This window comes from Perissodus microlepis, chromosome 10 (genome assembly GCF_051167445.1).
Source record: "Perissodus microlepis isolate ML-2025 ecotype Zambia chromosome 10, ASM5116744v1, whole genome shotgun sequence".
Classification (NCBI taxonomy): Eukaryota; Metazoa; Chordata; class Actinopteri; order Cichliformes; family Cichlidae; genus Perissodus; species Perissodus microlepis.
This window is the reverse complement of record NC_140470.1, coordinates 7,133,244-7,153,534: the sequence shown is the minus strand read 5'-3', so window position 1 is coordinate 7,153,534 and position 20,291 is coordinate 7,133,244. Positions and strand designations below refer to the sequence as shown.

The 20,291-nt window shown below is 42.3% G+C and overlaps 1 protein-coding gene across 5 annotated transcripts in view; it reads right to left on the bottom strand.

The window, feature by feature from the left end:
- The window catches only part of srrm3 (serine/arginine repetitive matrix 3), a 130,333-nt gene that overhangs the window by 50,747 nt on the left and 59,295 nt on the right, over nucleotides 1–20,291 (bottom strand). For all 5 annotated transcript variants that reach the window (XM_084941659.1, XM_084941660.1, XM_084941661.1 and 2 more), the window contains one exon: nucleotides 10,390–10,690. In XM_084941659.1, the coding sequence (XP_084797785.1) occupies nucleotides 10,390–10,679 (290 nt within the window). In that variant the 5' untranslated portion in view covers nucleotides 10,680–10,690. The remainder of the gene's footprint in view (nucleotides 1–10,389; nucleotides 10,691–20,291) is intronic.

The following is a 20,291-nucleotide window of genomic DNA, read 5'->3' as shown; positions in this document are numbered from 1 at the left end:
ACACAACTGCCAAGTTGGGTAGGGTTGAAGCAACAAGATAAATAAGGATAAAATAAGACTAGACATTAAGATAAAAAAAGATAAAAAAAAAAAAAAAAGCATAAAAATAATGAAAGATAAATAAATAATTACAAAAATAAGTAAGTAAAGACAAGTGAGGTATGTGCAAATTGCAATTGTGGTAGGTCAGCTGTTCAAGAGTCTGATAGCAGTGGGGAAGAAGGAGTTGTTGAGCCGGGACGTTCTGGATTTCACACTTCTAAACCTTCGTCTCGAGGGCAGAAGTGTGAACAGTCCGTGTTGAGGGTATGTGGGGTCTTTGAGGATGGAGGCAGCTCAATAGAAATCAATAGATTAATTGATTTCAATTAGAATAAGTGAAGCCTACCAGTAATCAGTTTCAACCTCCTGTGATGGCACAGGAAATCAAAGCAGCCACGTCCCTAACCAGCCTTAGGAAGTCACTGTGGAGTGGAAATATGGATATTACTTTTATTTTATTGTATGAAAGGATGAGAGAGAGATGGTAGCACAGAAACTACGCCCAGTACAGAAACAATAGCATTATGCTGGCATCAGAGCTTTGGCTCTTTGCAATCATCTGCACAGGTGATCATATAGCAGTGGATGCCAAAACGAGCCTGAACTTCAACAGGTAACAGAAGCAGACGACAATATGCCTCAGGCCATTCCTAAGGTTTTTTCTCCAGTGAGTAATTAAGTAACGTAGTGCATTAGTTTTAAGAAAAGTAACTGGTAATGTGTAATACAATATTTATTTTAGTAATGATGCCAAATCGAAAAGAGCCAGCTGAGGTGGTTCGGGCATCTGACAAGGATGCCTCCTGGGCGCCTCCTGGGTGAGGTGTTCTGGGCATGTCCCACTGGGAGGAGGCCCCGGGGCAGACCCAGGACACGCTGGAGAGATTATATCTCTCGGCTGGCCTGGGAACGCCTTGGTGTTCCCCGGATAGGCTAGAGGAGGTGGCTAGGGAGAGGGAGGTCTGGGCTTCTCTGCTTAGGCTGCTGCCCCCGCGACCCGGCCCCGGATAAAGCGGAAAAAGATGGATCGATGGATGGATGGATGATGCCAACATTGTTGGCCTACCTATCTTTGTATGCAACATATTGATATTTTATCATTCTTCTCATGTTTGTGTGCAAGAAAGCAAATAAGTGCATTTAAAAAACATAATACCACCCCTTATGCAGGAGTTTACAAAAATCATAATTTGCACCAATGAAAGCTGTTAGATCAGTGTATTTAAAATCTAAAAATAAAATTTCAAAGGAGCTTTCGTAGAGTTTCAGCATGCCGATATATCAGAAATTTTTGTACGTTTGAACACTGATATTGGCTGATACAATAAAGGGACGGTACAAACTCTGGTATGACTTACGACTTTCTGCAGTTGCATGCATTCATTAATCCACACAGAAATCACAGAATAAAATAGGTAATATTTCTTCTTTCTTTTTTATTTTGAAGCTGAATGCAATCCAGTGGTATTTGTCACTGTTTATAGACTGTTAATGTATAACTAAAGACATAAGATAACAAAGCACAATATATAAATAAAAAAAGGTTAAAAAAAAACACCTAAAAGGTGTGAGCCGAAGTAAAAGGGTAGAGATAGCGCTTTAAGTTTGGCTTTAAAAGTATTAACATTCTCTGCTGTCCTCAGGTCTTCCATTAGAATTTTTTTTTTTTTTTTTTACAGATATGGACCTCAGTAACAGAAATAGGTTCATCTTTGCCTCAAATGCATCTTGTGGCAGAACCATTTTCCCAAGCTGGATTGTAAAAGGATTCAGTGGCTCATTTCAGCGTGGAAACAGCATTAATCAGATGAGTGTTTGCGTTCTCAGATTAAATATAGCTGCCAACGCCATGTATTCTGAGCCACTTGCTATCAGTGCCCTGATGGTGCGGAGAATGAGATTAGGAAAAGTGCGATGGAGAGCTGAAATAGCTGGAAGATAGCCCAGCAGAGAAGAAGCCAGCCGGTGTGACAGCGCCATCAGGTCCTGCTGTACGGCAATCTGTCAACCCAGCAGCTGTCAACTCAGCACAATGGAGGCCACAAACATACAGTTTATATTCATGGCTTTCCATTCATGGCTCTGGATCCATCACCATACATTAGCCACTACATGACAACTCTACAGCAATCCCAGTGTTCTCCCAGCTGTCTGCTGCAGATTGAAGAAGAGTGTATAAGCGTGGTGGGGAGAGTGAATGTGTGCTGGCCCAAAAAGAGGCCACAGCCAAAGTAAACCATTCTCCTTCATATTGTGCTGATCATATTGGTGATGATGTTACTGATGCTACTCAGGTACCTTAGCTCAAGCAATAAAATAATAGTTTGAACTCATCAAGCTGAAGTGCTTAATGACATACAGTACTGTGCAAAAGTGTTGACCCACCTTACATTTCTTTATATTTTGCTACCAAGGAGCAGGTCTTTTTTTGAAATTGCCTTTGAGCCCATAAACAGGAAACTTAAAAAAGTCTGAGGATTGGACTGGATAACTTCTCACAACTGTACATACTATGTACTTCCATTTATGTTTGCATGTTTCAATAAATCGTTTAACCTATTTCCAATTTTTCTAGTAAAATATAAAGAAATGAAAAACCTGCAGACCCTCTGCTTCCCTCTCTGCTCCCCCCCCCCCCCCCCCACACCTTCTCTTTCCTCCTGCTGAATTGCTCTATTCTGAAGCTCAGTGCAGCTTCACAGTATGAAGCACAGCAAAGGCAATGTTTGATCAGTCTAGCTTACGAACCAAAGTCTGAGAGTGTGTACACAGCAGTGGTGATGCTTTAACAAAGAGCCTGCGATTTTAGAAGTAGGGGCTTGCAGAATCTCAGACAGCACCTGAATCACACAGCACCTGAATCCCTCCTGGAAACTAGTGAGTGGTGGGCGCTTAAAGAAAGAAGTTAAAAACGTCTCCCTTTTAAATTACCAGACTTCTGTGCTGCATTTCAAGAGACAGACAAAAATCTATTGTGAGCTCAGATCAATCAGCGTAAACGGCTACTTACTAGATGTTTGTCAAAAGCTTTTAGATTAAGCAGACTGAAACAACACATTCCTTCTCTCTACACACAATTAGCCCTTCTTGCAGCTGTAAAGGTGTAGCTGATTTCTTCCTCACACACCATCTGTTCTGACACAGTGCTGAGCAACGGCTGGTCACTCCCAGCCAGGCTGAGCAACACTGAATTCAAATGACTGTTTAACTGAGCATGTCGCTTGTGTATTTTCATCTCTCTGCATATATGAATATGAGGTGAGACTGTCCAGGAGCCAGTTAGCCAAGTTGATGCAAACGAAGGCCATTTAGTGAAGGCCCATTGCCTATGGCAGACCTTCCCAAAGTGTGGGACCCGCCCCCCCTGCAGAGCCATTGCAACAAAAAAAAACGCTTGGACACTGCGTTTTGACGCACAGGTTTTTGACGGGGCTCCTACACAAACGCAAAGCAGGAGATGAAGCATCGCTGAATATGTTTCCAAACCAACTTCATTCTAAGCCAAAGACTAGAAAATATGGTGAAGCATATCTTCCCTTTGGCTTCACCTGCACAAGTACCAAGGTAGGTCTCCCCTGCATAATTGGTTTTCCCTTCGTAGGGAGCACGGGCTGGGCTCTTCAAATCACGGACAAACAGTATCCCACATTCTTGATTTTTAGTTCACAAACACTTCTTGTAATGACTAACTACTCCTGACATTTTGGAGATGTTAGCTCTTTATACAGTAAAGTTACAGTGGGATACAAATAATATCAGGCTAATCCTGCCACAATTTGTTCCCTGGTTCAAATCCCGGACAAACAGTATCCCACAGTCGTTTATGTTTTTAAACCAATTTTATTACACAGGAAAAAAACAACTACACGTAAAATAATTACACTGTGATGCCTCTGCCTTTCTAAATGGAGGGACATTAACTGCGTGTGTGTATGTAAGCGTGTAAAACCTGAAGATAGAGACAAAATACTGTCACTGTTAATCTGAATATCTGCCAATCTGCAATTCTTCTCATGTAAACAATAACGTGGCGCACAGCGTGACGTGAAAAAAGGCACATATCTTTGACGTTGCGTGACAAACTCTGTATTCCTTGTCCACACGTGCACGTAAAAAAGGAGTTTTAAAAAATCTCAGTTTTCTGTGATTCGAAACGGCGTTAACATGTGGACGAAAGGTCCAAACCATAGAAACAGCTGCGTTTTCTAAAATACCCGTGTAGGTGTGGACATAGCGTAAAAGAGTTAGTAGTTTATCTTCTTACTACCTGTAATTTATTGCAGATTACTTGTATTTACTTAATTGTTTACTAAATGTCTGAGGTGTGAAATAAACTGCAGTGGAGCAAAATATGGGTGTGTGTGGTTAAAGAATGTGTTTGGGCACACGTGTGTGCGCGCACGCATGGGGGGGGGGGGGCGCGAACATATTTCTTGTAAAACAAAGGGGGGCCTGGCAAAAAAGGTTTGGGAACCACTGGCCTATGGCATGCAAACTTCCAGTGATTTGGCTGGAAAAAGACAGGGGACATCGATCAGAGCGAGGGGCCTGCCCACCACCCAGCAACAAAAAAATCACCACGATTAAAGAACTTGAATAGAGTGATTAGACAGCTCTGAGCACTTACAGATTTCACTCATTAACTCACGTTCCTGGAAAATGAATAGCTCTGGCCCCTAGACTGTCCTTATGCTGATAGTCATCGATTTTGAGTGCCTTTGCGTGAAGTGCCCGTGTTCTCATTCCTGACTGCTGGCAATGTCTCCGACTTTGATATCTGAAGAGCTTTTCTCTACAAGTTGTCCCCAGGTGCTGCTATATGCCTATGAAACTTTGCAGCCATCAATTCTGATGCAAAGGTACAGAAAAAAAAGCGATGCCAGTGTAGTTAGTAAGATTGAATGGCTCTGGGAACATGGGAAGCCAAACCTGAACATCCCCACATTTTTATTTCAGGGGTAGAATTAAAATGACCTACGGAGTGCCACAGTGAAATAGTTTAACTCTCAAGTGGAGAGAGGCTTTTCAATTGATGCTCTCTGCAGCCATAAATTTTCTGTTAGATAACAGATTTAACATAAACCAGAGAGAATGGGCAGCAAAGAACAAGTACACCTTTTTCCCACTTTATAAAGCTGCCCTCTTCACCTCCTCCACAGTGTAAGCAGCTCAATGGCTGGAGCAGCACAATCCACCATTTCTGATTGCTCATCTTCTCTAAGACTTTCTACAACAACAGGTTTTGAAGTTGTTTTGTCTAGCACAGACCTTCTTTATTGCCTTGAGAGCCCCTCTTGTTACAATTTATAAAATGGGCCATTCACCCTGAGATGTTTTCCCATCCAGTGTTTTTTTTTTTTTGGTATTCCAGGACACACACTTATCGTCTTGTGTCTTATGACGCAGGCTTTGGCTTGCAGGAAAAGCTCCATCAGAGATGAGAGAGAGAATTATTTGCTCTGGCCTCAAAGGCTCTGAGAGAAGCTCTCTTAATAAGATCCGGGCTGCTCACATCTCTTGCAATTAAAAAAGTGTCACTGTAGATGTTACATCACAATGGAAGCAGCCAAAACGCTCCAAGTTCGCTCTCAGCTGATATAAAGCTTCCTCTTCTTACTGTTCTGCCTTGGGTCACTTGTATGCCTGTATCAACATATAATACTCAAATTTAGCTGTGTTGTTCCTTATTTTGTTTATGTTGGACCAGACCTCTCTACTTGACTTTAAAACAGATATTCATTTTTCAATACACAAGCGCATCTATTATTTCTGCTTGGCAAAGCGGTAAGACATATTTCTTGTCTCCTTTTTAAAAGGCTCGTAGTGCTGTGCACTGGCATCTTGGTGCATGCACAAGCCTAGCACACACTTTCAACGTTATCTTGGTGTCTCTCAACATTCATATGTACTGACACATATATGGAGCTTGGAGCTCCTGTGTGGGTTTTTTGGGTGTGTGTGTGTGTGTGTGTGTGTGTGTGTGTGGGGGGGGGGGGGGGGGGGGGGGGGGTGACCATGTAGTCTGAGTGAAGCCTGTAAAGAGAGCTCATTAAAGGCTCAGACACCACAGGAGTTCAAACCATGCATGATTATTATACCTCGGTTAGCATGGAAAAACACCCCTGAAATAGAGTCTGGACCCTTGCATACAGAGCAGCCACTGTGATCAAAATCATTCAGCCAGGCGTATTATTATTCGGCACCTAGAGCTGATTAGAAGTAGACACTACGCATTAGTTTGACATATTCAGTACATCAATATTCTTTGATGGGAGACGGATGGGATGCTGATAGAGCTTAAGTTATGTTCTATCGCCTACAGGAGCTACTCTAACAGACCGTGCCTCTTGTGCTCTTCCAGACATATGTCACATATATGATATATGTAACCTCTAGCCCATCTCATATACATGAAAAGGCGATGCACCATGCAGTGATGGAGCACTCAATGTACCAATAAATGCGAGATGCTGCCAAGCCTTGGATAGCTAAATGAATGCACTCGCTGAGCCTGTCTAATTGGCTCCCGGGGTGAGGCCATCACTCACGACAGACCATTTATCCTGGGTTTATCTTCGGAGAGGAGCTGGGGGGCTGTGTGGAAAGGGAGGAGGGAAGTGTCTTGCCATGTGCTGGCAAAGCTAGGGAAATGGGATGGGGGGGCGCTGCCATCCAACCTTCCCCTGAGCCTAATCCTTCACCCCGTCCTCAGTCAAAACCAGGATTCGAGGGTGACGTGGCTTAAATCCACTACAAATGAAAACAGACTCCAGCCACCATCTTAATTGTGTCTAATGCCTGGCACTGCTCTGCCTCTCTATCCCTGTGTTTCATCCCCGACTCTATCCCTTAATCCTGCACACACGCTCTCTCATTTAAAGAGGCACATTAGAAATTGGAGAGGCACGGGTAGCTGTGCTGAGCCAAGCTGCCAAATGGGATTCTCCTTTGATTATAGCTTAACAAGATGAGTTGAGTCCATCCAGGGCTTGCTTTAACACTCAGCTGAGTGGTCGCCATCCTTCATGTGTGACCGTGTGCCAGCCGAGGCCGCGCAGTCAGACGAGCACAGTGGAGCCCGTCAGTGCGAATGTCTTGTCTCCTTGCGTGCTGTCATCATTTGCCAAGCTGCTGCGTGCCACTACACCACTCCTGTAGACATCGTGGCTCTTTTCTCAAACTGGGACCTATTACATCCTCTCCAGGCCAGGAGATGAGTAGACCTTGACAGATGGCAAGTGTGTAACCCCCTCTGTCTATCCTTAGTAGCTGTCCTTCAGCTTCATCAATCTGCTGTGGCTCTACTATTACCCTACAGACTTAATGAGACCTCACAGGCTGACAAGAGCGTGACTGCTCTTGTCAGGGAACGAGGGACGAGCACAAAAATGAGTGGCAGTACAATCCAGCTTCACCTTAAAAAAGAAAACACCCAGTGCATTGATTTAATTCATGTAAATACTTAGCCAGATAAAAGATTCCTCACTCTAGCATTTGAATGTGCCTGCCACCTCTCATATCAACACTAAGCCCCCCCCAAAAAACAAAAAACAAAAAATCCCTCTCTAATTAGATTGCCTTTCATTCAATTGGATCGCTCTCCCCTAATACATCATGGATTAGTCAGCTTTCTGTAAATGACAAATGTGATGTGAGTAAAATGTCACGAGGTATCAGTGGGAAAGTGAGTTTTCTCTGCACTGACACAGGATCACAGAGCTCATCATTAATTATGGTCTCGCCTGGAGTTTGGCTGCGAGCTGTAGTTATTCAAGCAGCAGTGTGCATGTGTGTACAGTATGTGTGTGCGTGTGTGAGCAAACACGGCAGGGAGAAGCACTGAGATTGCGGATAAGGGCTGACTGCCATCTCTACAGTTTCCATGGTTCTTCCTAACTTTTGCTGGATGCTAATGAAATGGACTCGGCTGGGCTGTCCTGCATTCTGAGCTGACTATCCCTATGGCTGTAACACATTTAGCTGAGTAAAATTCAAGTCAGTGGCAACATTGGGAAGCAGAAATGGGTGGGTGATTGAATTGCTACATCTCTATATGCATGCATGATTACCTTCCCTAACTAACTCCCACTGTTGGCTTGGGAACAGTGTACAATCCCCTGACACCCATGACAAGGCCCTTCAACACCTCCCTGTGTCTCCACAGGCACCCAACCAGAAAGCAGGAGACCTTAAAGCAAATACATGATTCTTCGCTGGGCTGCTGATTGTTAGTGCTGCCAATTATGTTAACTGGGGCACCCGGCCAATCAGGAAGCACCCAGGTCCTGCACCCTGAACCCTTCTTATGCCAAGAAACGGTTATCTTTAGCTCTATCTTTAGAGGTTTCAGAGCAACCTCCTACAAGAAGGACTGCAGTTTAATTCAGTGTCTCACAATAATGCCTGTTTTAAAAATGAGAATAAAAGAATAATATGATTCCATTGTGTCATGACAGAGCACTGTGACTGATAACATTTCCAAAGCATGCTGATAAAAGTATAAAAACACATTGTTATGCACCATTTCCTCACAAAAACACAGCTCCTTAAGTTTACTCCACTCTTCCAGAGAGAATAGTTTTTTTTTTTTTCATCCTCCCAATATTATGATGAAAATGACTTCTGGCAGGTTACGGTGTCTGAATGTAATGTTCTGGTGCAGCTTGTGAACTCAGCACCCCTACAGGTACATACCTGTCAATGTCAGGCTCTGTGCTACACAAGCCTTTATGGCTTGCACTCCAACCAGCATCCCAATAACTGCATTGTGAAAAACAGATAAACAACTACCGTTTCTCTGAAAAAGGTAATGTCAGTTGACATCAAAACCCAAGAGCAACTCTTTTTTTTCCATCCGATTTGCCTACGCAAGCATTTCAGATTGGACTCTAGTTTGAATATACATGCATCACATGTGGGCTTCCTTACAAAGCCAAACACAACCTTTTGCTCAGCTGAATCAAGAGCCGAGATGCTCTATGAGGCTAGCAGTTCCACTTCTATTTGTGCGTTTAGCTCACAAAATTGTCTCCCATGATTTAGAAGACATAGCTCATATTGCCAACCTGCTGCCAGCATATCAAGTCAAATTACAGGACTTGGAAAAAAATAGCAGCCAAGAACAAGAGCAGCAAAGTACTGTTGCAGAAATAATAAAGAAATGCTTCAACATGAAGGGAGATAATTTTAAAAAAGAAAACTTGGATCAATATATGACTAGGTGCTAGATTGTGAGATTCAAGGGTTAAGGCTTCAGCCACACAGGCCTAGAGACCTCTTGGCAATCTCTGCTCTTGGTCTTAAAAAATTAATTTGTTTTAAATTTCAGCCACTAGTAAGAAAATTGTCCAAGAAAAACATGTATTGAACTGAAAATAAAATATCAACTACATTGTAGTATTCTCCCATCTAATAGCTCTATGATATTTTTTGGCCCCAGTCACAAAGACCTAGCAACCAGGTGGTGAGTGCATAGCAACCATAACTAGGGAAAAATTCTATTTATATTGGTTGGCAAGTGACTGCTGCCTTTCACAAATTAGTTTGCTCATAAGGAGATTGCCACAGTTGCCTGCAGTTTGCATTAAAGATGGCAACGTTCCGACAAACACTAACTGGCCAATGAGCACTAAGCTAACTGACCAATGAGCAGTAGTAAAACTTGAAAAAAGTGCAATGCAAGCTGGAAGTGGAAACAATTTTCCCTCAAAGTCAAAGTTGTGCCTTACCACTGAAACTGTAACTCTTCTGCAGGTAATATTTTAGTTTGACTTCAACAGATGGCTTCCTTGGGGAATTTTCTTACTAACGACTGAACCTTATAACAAATAAGCCCAGCGCGAATCAATAGACCAAACTATTAAACCTCTCTTTGATTAGGTTTAGATTGAGTTATTTCTTTATTAATGCAACTTTGTAAATGCTTAAGGCACTGTAAGCCTAGCAAATCAGCTCCCCGTCTAGTTTAATAAATCTAGTTGCCTCAACAACTCTGGTTTTATTCATGCTACACATGTGACTAACTATGAATGCAAGCACATTCTTACCCGTAACCTTATTTATTTAACCTTGTTTCTATCTTCTGTTTTGTAATCTGTATAATCTGTGCTGTCTAAAAATTACTTTAGTGTTTACCATGGCAACCTAAACTTACTCAGCTCTTCAAATAACTTAAAAAAGGTCTCCAAACAAATTAAATTATAAATAAAGGACTATAATAATATAACACTCAGGACTATCATTGTACCCTATATAATCATTCCCTCAGGGTCAATAATCAAGTTATTTTTGACCAACTTAGTACTGTTATCTTATCTATTGTCTTTTTACTATTTGTTCTTTACTTACCCTTGCTCCTCCATCATCTCTTGGAGCTCCATACATTTGAGCTCCACCCTCCTCTTCCTCTCATGGTCCAGAATCTCTCTGTGGGGCTTTTTCACCAGGACAGGCTCTGCTTTGGGCTCCTCCTCCTCCTCCTCAACTGGCTGCCCCTCTTCAGTTTTAGCTTGCAGCACTGTAGTTGCAGTTGGCCCTCCAGATCCTACAGCTGTTCCCGCTCCTGCTCCGGGGACAACTGGCTGGGCCAAACCGTTTGCACCATCTTTCGGAGACGGCACCCTTGTTGCATCATACATGATTACTGAATCTGTCGAGACAGAGATGAAGAGACCAAAGGTCAACGGAGAGAAGGGATGAGAGAAGCTGTCACTTGTGGGTCTCATTCACATTAATCATTTAATGTCAGATCTTTCCCTTGTTTTGGGAGGTTTTCACTCAGTGGGAGTAATCTTTATGCATTTAGTAAAAAAAATCCCCATCAAAGACCATTTTGTACCCATCTCTAAATGTTGTCAGTATATCACACTATCTGAACCAGCAGTAAGCCACAAACATTCTGAAACTGAAAGGTGAGCGCTTCATTTGATGTTAATATCTTTGGACAGGCTGCAGCATTTCTGCCTGAACTGAGGAGTACACTTGCACACACTCGCACCAATATACTGCACCCACGCACGTACACACACAATTTGGATCTTGGGTACATGTGGACATGCACAGCCAGAGAGAGAACTGGAAGTAACTTCAGCTCTGTGAGTCAACAACTAAGTAGTGCCTAAAGGCAGGTTAGGAGACAGATTGCTTCCTCTTCTACACTCTCGTATCTAGTGGAGCAAACTAAAGCTGTAAACTGTAAAGGTCATATAAAAAACATATGATGTGACAGGGAAAAAACAATGGGAGCAATAAGCAGCTTAAAGACAGAAATGAGTGACAAAGGTTAGTGTGAGAAGAAACTGAATGCCCTGTTTGATTTTGACTTCCTTAATCTTTTCTCTTTCTGCCTCATTTACTCATGAAATGGTGAGAATGTCATTTTGTTAATAAAAAAGCATCTGGTGGAAGTGTTGTGTGGACTGGACTCTGATTAAGACAGACCGTTCTTTTAAGGCCAGTGCTGAGCCCACGGGAAGAGTGGAAGGGCTTATAGCGTGCCCGCGAGCCTAAGCTCCTCTCCCTCTACAACTAATGACTTCATTTTTCAGTGCGGAGGCACAGAAGGCCGGCTGAGGCACTTCATCACTGCCACACATTGAGGACTCAAGACAGGTTGATACTGAAGCTGGATGGACAGACTCTCAGAGCTACAGTCACAAGCCATTCCCTTTTCTTTTATCTAATCACAGGGAGTGTGCGAACAAGCTAATGCTGTGCCGTCTCGCGCTTTTGTGCATTTGAGCTGCTCCTGGTAGTCTTTGACTGGTTAATAGGGATGTGCTTGTGTTCTGGAGTGCCGTGTGCTGGTAAACAAGCTGTGGATGTGTGCGTAGCGACACGGCTCTCGGGTGACAGAACAGGTGGCAGGACAGCAGGAGGCATCATCTCTGAATCTATTATACAGTAAATCAGCGCTTGATATTCCATGACAGTAATCTCTCATCTGCACACGCTCGCCTGCAGAAGATGGTAAGGAGAAAAGCTCTCATCTTTAAAAAGGGTGTTTAAAATGACATTCAGGCAGACAGCAGCAACACACAACTGGTGAAAAGACAGGAATATGTGATATATGAATCACTCTGTGAATAACAGACAGTTCATTTAGATGTGAAATGAAATGTAACTTAATGTGCGTGTATTTGTGTGCTTCCAGAGTAATTTACATTTATGCATCCCACAGATTCAACAAAAGCACAAGCAAGAACTCACATGCACTTATGGAACATTAAATTTAAAGGACTTAATTATTAAATGACAAGAGAAAAATGAAGCAACCCGCATCTTAAGTAAAAAAATGTGCAGTTTATGTTAATTTGCATAGCTCTTTGGCTACAAAGAGAGCAGGGTTGTGGGTTTGGAGATGCACTATGGATAACGGCATACGTGCTGTAGACTGTGTATAAAAGATAGACGCTGCCACTGTGAGGTCTTGATTTGAAGCCTTGAGCTGAAGAATCACTATCTTTGTGTTTTGAAAGCAGATGTTATAAAGAAGGTGGATCAGACTGAGAAATACAGGGGTTAGGGTTAGACCACACTAAAGTATACCCTGCTTTATTGTGACCACAAATTACAAATCATATCCCATCATATGATATTTAACAGGACTTGAATCTAGTAGTTGGGATCATAACCTAAGCGGTACGATTATTTTCTTGTAGGACTGGAGTTCTTTTTGCTCCCAGAGAATCCACACCCTGTGGATCATTAAAATTCCCCATCAGCTTCTCTTCTCTCTCGTATACAGTCTGTGGTTTATTCTGGAAGTCCTGTCTTGGCCTACAAGAGATCCATGAGCCCTCCCCATAAATGTCACAACATGCACACATCCCAACATTAAAGGCAGGCTCATTCCCTAATTTCCTTCGGGATTAATAAAGTATTCTGATTCTGATTCTCAGCAAGGTTAAATGAAATGATAACATCTGAAAATCAGAGCAAAAGGACCCTCCCATTCCAAATTAAATTCTTCACCAGATGTAGAGCCTGGCCCACATCTGTCGTTACGTTAAACTGGAGCCTCCTCATTATATTAATGCATCATTCCTTTTTTTCCCGGGGAGATGGGATGGGCAGAGAATCTGTTTTCTTTCAAGTTAAAACAACTAAATTATTTAATTGTGTGATAAAAAGAAAAAGTCAGAGCAGAAAGGGAGACTTGTCATTGAGCCGATAAAGCACACAGCTAATTGTGTGCGAGTCCTCTGCAGGGACTGAAGGTTATCTCTAGCTGCTGTATTAATGTTGGCACTGACCTCTTCTGCTATTATTGCAAAGGCGTATAAGACTGTCACATCCCGACAAACACTGTCTGTAATTAGTCATGTGCTAAGTGAAGTTGTTTAGCCGCAAGCACAAAGCGCCGCCATCAATTATTTCAAATCCCAAACAGATTAACACACACTTGGACATTCAATACTCTGCTCCAGAGCCCGTGACTCGTGCCATTTCTTTAGAAAGAGAAGAAAGAAGGCTGCACTGCTGTGTCCTTAACCTCTGTCAGTGGTTTCCCTGTGCTGTCTGCTTGATTGGACGTTGCCGCTGGGGAGGCCTCTGCTGTGTCTATACTGCAGCCTGTCTTCTGCTGACATTATGCAACATGCAACAAAACAAGCCCACAGCGGAAAATGATATCCACACACGGCTGCCGTGCAAGGTACCGCTCATCACTAAATGCTGAAAGATTGCCATTATTTCCATGCAAGCATTGTGATCTCTGAGTTAAATTGTCGATGGCAACCAGAGATGGGCAGCACTGTAATCCGATTACTTTTTTCAAGTAACTTGACCAACACTGCTGGCAACCCATCCAAGGCTGACTCATCAATGCATGCAGTGGATGGATCACGCACTTAAAGATCAGTTAATAAGGATAACATTCACAAAGTGGCCACACAGTGAAAAAAAAATCTCTTTCTCATTAGGAATCTAATGTTATATTAAGCTAATGAGATATTTCAGAGGACACTGCCCAGACTGAAATAATAGTGAAGTTTTTGGGGGTTTTCCAAAGGGGAATTTTTGCCTGTATCATTGTCTGAAAAGCAAATAATATTTGTCCTACCCTCTGCAGCCCCTATGAGCTTCACGCTACTGGGATCTTTCATTATTTTGCCTGTCTGCCTCTTTGAATAGCTTGCAGGTGATGACAGGACATCCCAAAACTACAACGGAAAGACGATGTCTTTACACTGACACCACTGGCTTAATTTTTATAGCACACTGTAATTTTTGTGACCATATTTGCATGTGACTTAAAGGTCACTTGTTACTGGAGAGATTTGAAAAGCACAGAGCAATGAGGACACTGTAACCTTCCTCAAATGAAAACATGAAATACACACAAATGCTGTATTTCTGCCTGATTTTCTGTCATCAAAAGTTTGCCCAGCAGTTTGAATTGCGTTCCAGTTGCATCATTTTCAGGTGCGCATTCATTTGCAGATTTTCGAGAAATGGAGTTAAAGGGAATTGATGATATCAATTCCCTGCTCCATACTTTGATTCTTGACTCACAGTTCAAAATGATCCCATTCCTGTCTTATGCTTTCTGCAGATTTTTCCACTTATCCACTGGCTGTAACAAGATGTTTTAGCTAATCTCCTTTTCAGCCAGCTGTCTCCCGATTGGCTGCCCCCCCCCAAACAGAGGCATTGTATAGCAGGTAGGTAAATCTCTTCAAATTAAAACAAGTGCACCTTTGTAACATGGCATCAACATATATGCAATCAAGAGTTGAGTACTTTCTTTTTCATGACCTCTGTTATTTTTTTTTTCCACTTATGGATTGGTTCCACCAAAGCTGGTGGGAAATGTGGAGCTCCTTCAATATGCAATATGCTTTCTATATCTGACTATAGGAATATTTTTGCAGTTTGTATGCTACACCAGAGCTCTCTGAACACAGAACATATGTGGGGCCATCTGTATACTATCTTGACAGACCTTTTCATGCAAACATTGATCTTTATTATTAGGACAGAGAAGAATAAACTGAACCAGAACAGGGACAAGATGATAATATTTGTTTCAGCAATAAATTATTAGATATGTCACCTATAACACTGACATGAAATCAATAAGGGAGTAAAATGTAGGTTAGGCACTGCTGAATTATTGGCCTCTACAGTGATCCAGCTTCATATTAGAAATCCTTTTAGATTTATCTTCTGCTACCTTCACTTCCTGAGTGTCTAATCTCTGTCTGTTGATAGGTTAATCGGGCTGGCTTTGTAGCTCCAGAGGAAAAAACATACAAACACAATAAGACAGTGGGCTTCAATTTGCATTGTGTATCAGGGTTGTTTAAGTACTTTCCATCTCAGTGGTTACAAAAATAAAATAAAAAAAACATTCTGAGAGGTGGTACTGGTCTCCTTGGAGCCACTTCCTCTCTAAAAGCCAACACTCTCTAACCCATCACCCCTTTCTCAGAGCATGTCAGCATGTCACTGTATGTTGTACACAATGGCACCAATGATTGGATCTCACTCAGTGGATGCACCTCAGCCATGATTATAGGGTGGCAGTAACAGGGGGCCTGACCTTGACGGAGCAGAGAGTAGCTGCAAAAAAAGACAAAAACACACTCTGGGTGGCTGTCGCCTTCTGGATGCATTTTCTGTACACATATCTAAGTAAGTGCTGTTTTCCATCATGCTTTCCCTCCTTCTAAAATAATTTGCCCCGTGGCTGGAAGCTTCTGGTTTGTTTTTAGCACGTTGGCACCCAGAGGATGTGTTTAGCTTCCCAAAGGTCAGCTGTCTTGATTCCAGACACGTTGGTTTGCTGTTGGATGCTGGGAAACAAGCGGCCTCAACGTTTTTTACCATTTTCCATTTTTTCTTTTTTAGTCAGAGTAGGATGGAAGGTGCATGCAAAATAGGAAACAGAGGTTACAAGGCCAGAGGCAGGTGCGCACTGTGGCCCTGTTTTGTTTTCTGAATCTTAATTTTGGATACATGTCACTTCTTATTCACTGCCACATACCAAAGCTCATAAAACAGCCTCTCTGATTTGTTTATGTCATGGATAGATACAGCCTACTGTTCAACTGCTGTGAGTGAGAATTTCTGTGAAGTACTTCACTCACTTTTCTGCTGTTGATTTGGAAGTGAAATAAGAGTGTGGATTTTGACTGAAGACCACAGAGATTCTAGCGGGGAGAAAGAGAGGGTGAAGGCACGGGGAGGGGGGAGGAGGGGGTGACTGCAGGAGGCTGTTTGATGCAGCTGAAGAATTCCACAGACAGGATTTTGGAACTACAAACATCTCTTCTCTCAGATGCAGAACCCTGCAAAAAGAAATCCATGTTTGTGTGTGGGGCTAAGAGCAAGACTTCATAAATCATGTTTAGCAAAGATTTAACACAATACAACTTGTGACAGCAGTGACAACAGCAACAAACTCTGAATTAATGAGTGGCATGAGAGGCATAGCGAGGTGAAATGAGAAGGCAGCTAAAAATCTTTGGCCTCTGGTGGAGAGACATCCTTGGCAACCTCAAAGGCGCAGTGTGACAGAAATAAACCACCGCTATCCCATTTTCAACACAGAGAAAAATACTGAGTCTCACTTCAGAGGAAGAAAGAGATGCCGTCTGTAAGGGTCCATCCCAGGCACCCGGTTCAGCTGTGGGTTGACAATCCGGAGGAATACGAGCCCGACCTCAGCTCAAGGCTTGGACTAGTTTCCCTCCTTTTTGATCCTCGGGGATCAAACCGTGCTTTTTAAAAATTCTCTCCTTGACTGTAACAGTAGGTTCAAGCTACAGCTACAAACTCCACTGTGCTGCCATGTGCAGGAAGAAATGATTCACATAGGAGTGCTTCTGATGTGATTAGCAGGGTTAGCGGCAGGTGACCACAGGCGGGCTCCGGTCTGCGTGCCTGAGTCAGTCTATGCCTGTCAGAACAGCAAACACTACGACACATCTTCAGCACGCTGGCAGAAAAGATTGTGCCATGCAAACACGAGGCTGATTATTAATTCCAGATCATCTTTAATTGCCTCTCTAATCTCTTCAGCATGACAGGGACATGACCTTGGATGCCTCATGCAGCATGTGACTGGTTTACAAAGATCCAGATTTGGCTTTGTAGTCAAAGATACTGTCTGCAACAGCAAAGATGATTTCATGTGTAAAAGTCTAGTGTTTGGGAGTGTTTAAAGCTCGTTGTACAGTGGCCCGATGTCATGGTCCTGGGCCATGGTGGCCCAGTATTCTTAGTTTTCATGTATTTGTGTATTGTTCCTTATTTAGGCCATGCTTCCTGGGTTGCTCTGTTACGTTGTTCCTTATGTGTTTTCCCCTTGTGACTCGTACCCCCTGTGTGCCCCACTGTGTATCTGTGAGCCCTCGTCTCTCCTTGTGTTTTATTCCATGTTTTCCCCAGCCCGTTATGTCTGTGTTCTCCCCGTGCTCTCTCTCCTCCTGTCTGAACCTCTGTGTACTTCCTGTTTTACTTTGACAGTCTCCCGTCAGTGTTGCATTTACTCCTGCCGTGTCCTGTTATGATTATCAGTGTCACCTGTGTTCCCCGTGTGTTCCCACTTCCCTCGTTAACCCTTTGTGTATTTATGTCTGCGTCTCCCTCAGTTCGGTGTCGCGTTCTCCCTCATGACTGTGTGGCCCTCTGTGTGTTTCCTCGTAAGTCAGTTCCTTAGTACTTCCTAGTTTAGTTTCATGTTATTTTGTATCACTGTTATCTTTTGTCAGCAATAAAGCTGTATTTTGAGTTCAGTCCTGTTTTCCCGTGAGTTTGCGTTTGGGTCCTATTTCCTGCGTGCCGCACAGCCTGATCATGACACCCTTAGAGTTCAGCTGGAACTTTAGATGGAGTACAAGCAAAGTGAGAAAACATCTTCACTAATTTGACCACACAGGTACATCAGCTAGAGATTTTTTTTTTTTTTTACAGAATATAGAAAAAAAAACAACCAGACACAGAATGTTTAAAATGCAGAGAGCACTTTGCAATGAAAATTTTCCCAGATGCATCAAACCGACATGATAGACACGCTTATCCCTCAGCGGTGTTGAAAAATGTGCTTATGAGAAAATTTTCTGTTGTATACATTTTGTACCATTTTAACTTGACTGCCTGAACTAACTCACAGGCCGCACACCACAAATAGTCTCCAGAAGAGCATGAAGGGCATTAAGGATGCCTGGAAATTATCTGCAACCAAATCACAGCTGCACTGATATGCAGCACAGCAACGCTTCCACTAATGTGATATGGCTTAAATATGCTCAAAGCTAACAGCAGATCTAGCACAAAACTTACATTTCAGCCAAAAGCTTCAGCCATTGACTCACTAATTTTATTTTGAAGTGCATCCATGGATGTGGGTTACAGTAAAAGCCCATGTATGATGTCTCTGTAGCGCCTCAGCTACTGACTTCTCTAAATTTGCCACACAGCCACTTACATTGCAGAATAATAATCCTGCAGTCCCTGGAGGACAATTTACATGAACATTAGCAGATCTCATTAAAAGTGCCAAGTGACTTTTCCTCTCAGATACATGCACAGGGCTGAGGATGTAAATAAGTCACAAAACCAGAAGGCTTTTCTGTGAGATGACATTTCAGTTATTACAGCCTATGTTGAGTAATATTAACGGGTTTAGCCTCTATCATGTGTCCTTGTTTGCTCAGAAGACACGAGTCGTATTTAATGTTTCACACTGTAAGATCTAATTGGATTTTAGGAATAAGAATAATTTACTACTTTCTCTTCTTAAGTGCAACCAAGAATCGAGTCTTAAAGGGTAAATAATGCAAACAAAACTTTAATCTCTTCTGTGTGATTCATTTTACCTAAAGGGCATTGGAGATTGAACAGTGGAATATAAAAATAATTCTTTCATCCAAGGATGGAGATAACAGCAATTTCCTCAACTGCGCCTTCCCTTCCTCCCAGCCTCTTTCTAATGCCTGGAATGTCAGAGAGCCATTGGGAGATTAGCCTGCCCCATGCACGCTCTGTCCAAACCAGCTGCCCACTATAGGAATTATTAATATTTCACTTAAATATACTCATCACTATACAAGCAAGGGCTTCTGTGTGTGCAGTCAGTTGCTCTGCCCTCATCTCCCAACATCATTATTTTAATTTTCATGTATACTCATCCTCTCTATTTCCCAATGGCTGTAGTTCACAAAACTCATCAGCCACAATTAAGTTCATCCATAAATATTTCCATGAAATTATCTCTGTTCTGCATGCTAATGATCAAAATGAGCCACAACTTCTGGCTCACACATAACAGGAAACTTTGAATATATAATATTTCTCAAAGAAGGCAAGGATCCCAGAGCACTAACTTCCATGGCATACTGAGCTTCAAAGAAAAAAAATCTTATTTAAAAAGTTGGTGGAAACTGCATTCTCTGAGTATAGGGTAGCTTAAAAGTGGCAGAAGTCCCTCCTCGTTCCTCAGGGTTCACAGAGGAGTCATCAGTGTCACATTGTGAGCACAGAAGATTACAACTCAGAGAACAGGTCTCCAAACTTCAAAAGAGACTGCTTGAAGTAAAAGGAGGCTAGGAGGCTATCCATTTCTTTTAAACGCTTACTGGATGATTGCTGGAATCTGCATTAAAAAAAAAATTCTTCTTCTCAGAGACAAACTTGAACTGTGTATTATCCTTTTGCATAATACAAAACTATCCCTAAGGCTCCTGGACTTCATGGATCTTCAGTGAGGAGAATTTCTACAAATGGAGAAGGCTTGGAACAATACAGAGCCTTCCCAGAGACAACTGATAATGCAAACTACATGATTTATCTAGGAAGATGCAAGAAAACTTCCAAGAACTGTCACCTTCTCTTAACTCAGTAAAGCTCAGAGATCATTAATCTTCGATCTGAAAATAAAAAGCATAAGAAAAGTGGCCTTCATGTCAGAGTGGTTACCAAAAACTACTGCTGAGAGAATTCAGAAGAACATTAACGTTCACACATATTTTGTCACACAAAGCTTGATAACTCGAAAAATGTTGCATGGACTGTTGAATCCAAAGCCAGTGACTCGATAGTGTCGTCGTTTCCATATTCAGCTAACCAGTTAAAAATCCCTGGTTTGATCCCTGGAGGAGACACACCCCCCCTGTGTTCCAAAGAGCATTTGGGATAAAAGTCTGCGAAATTAAACACGTGGAACTACCTGCTGTGGTACCCCCTTGTGAATAAGGGAGTGGCTAAAACTAGCTTTGTGTACTTTTATATCTACTATAAATCAA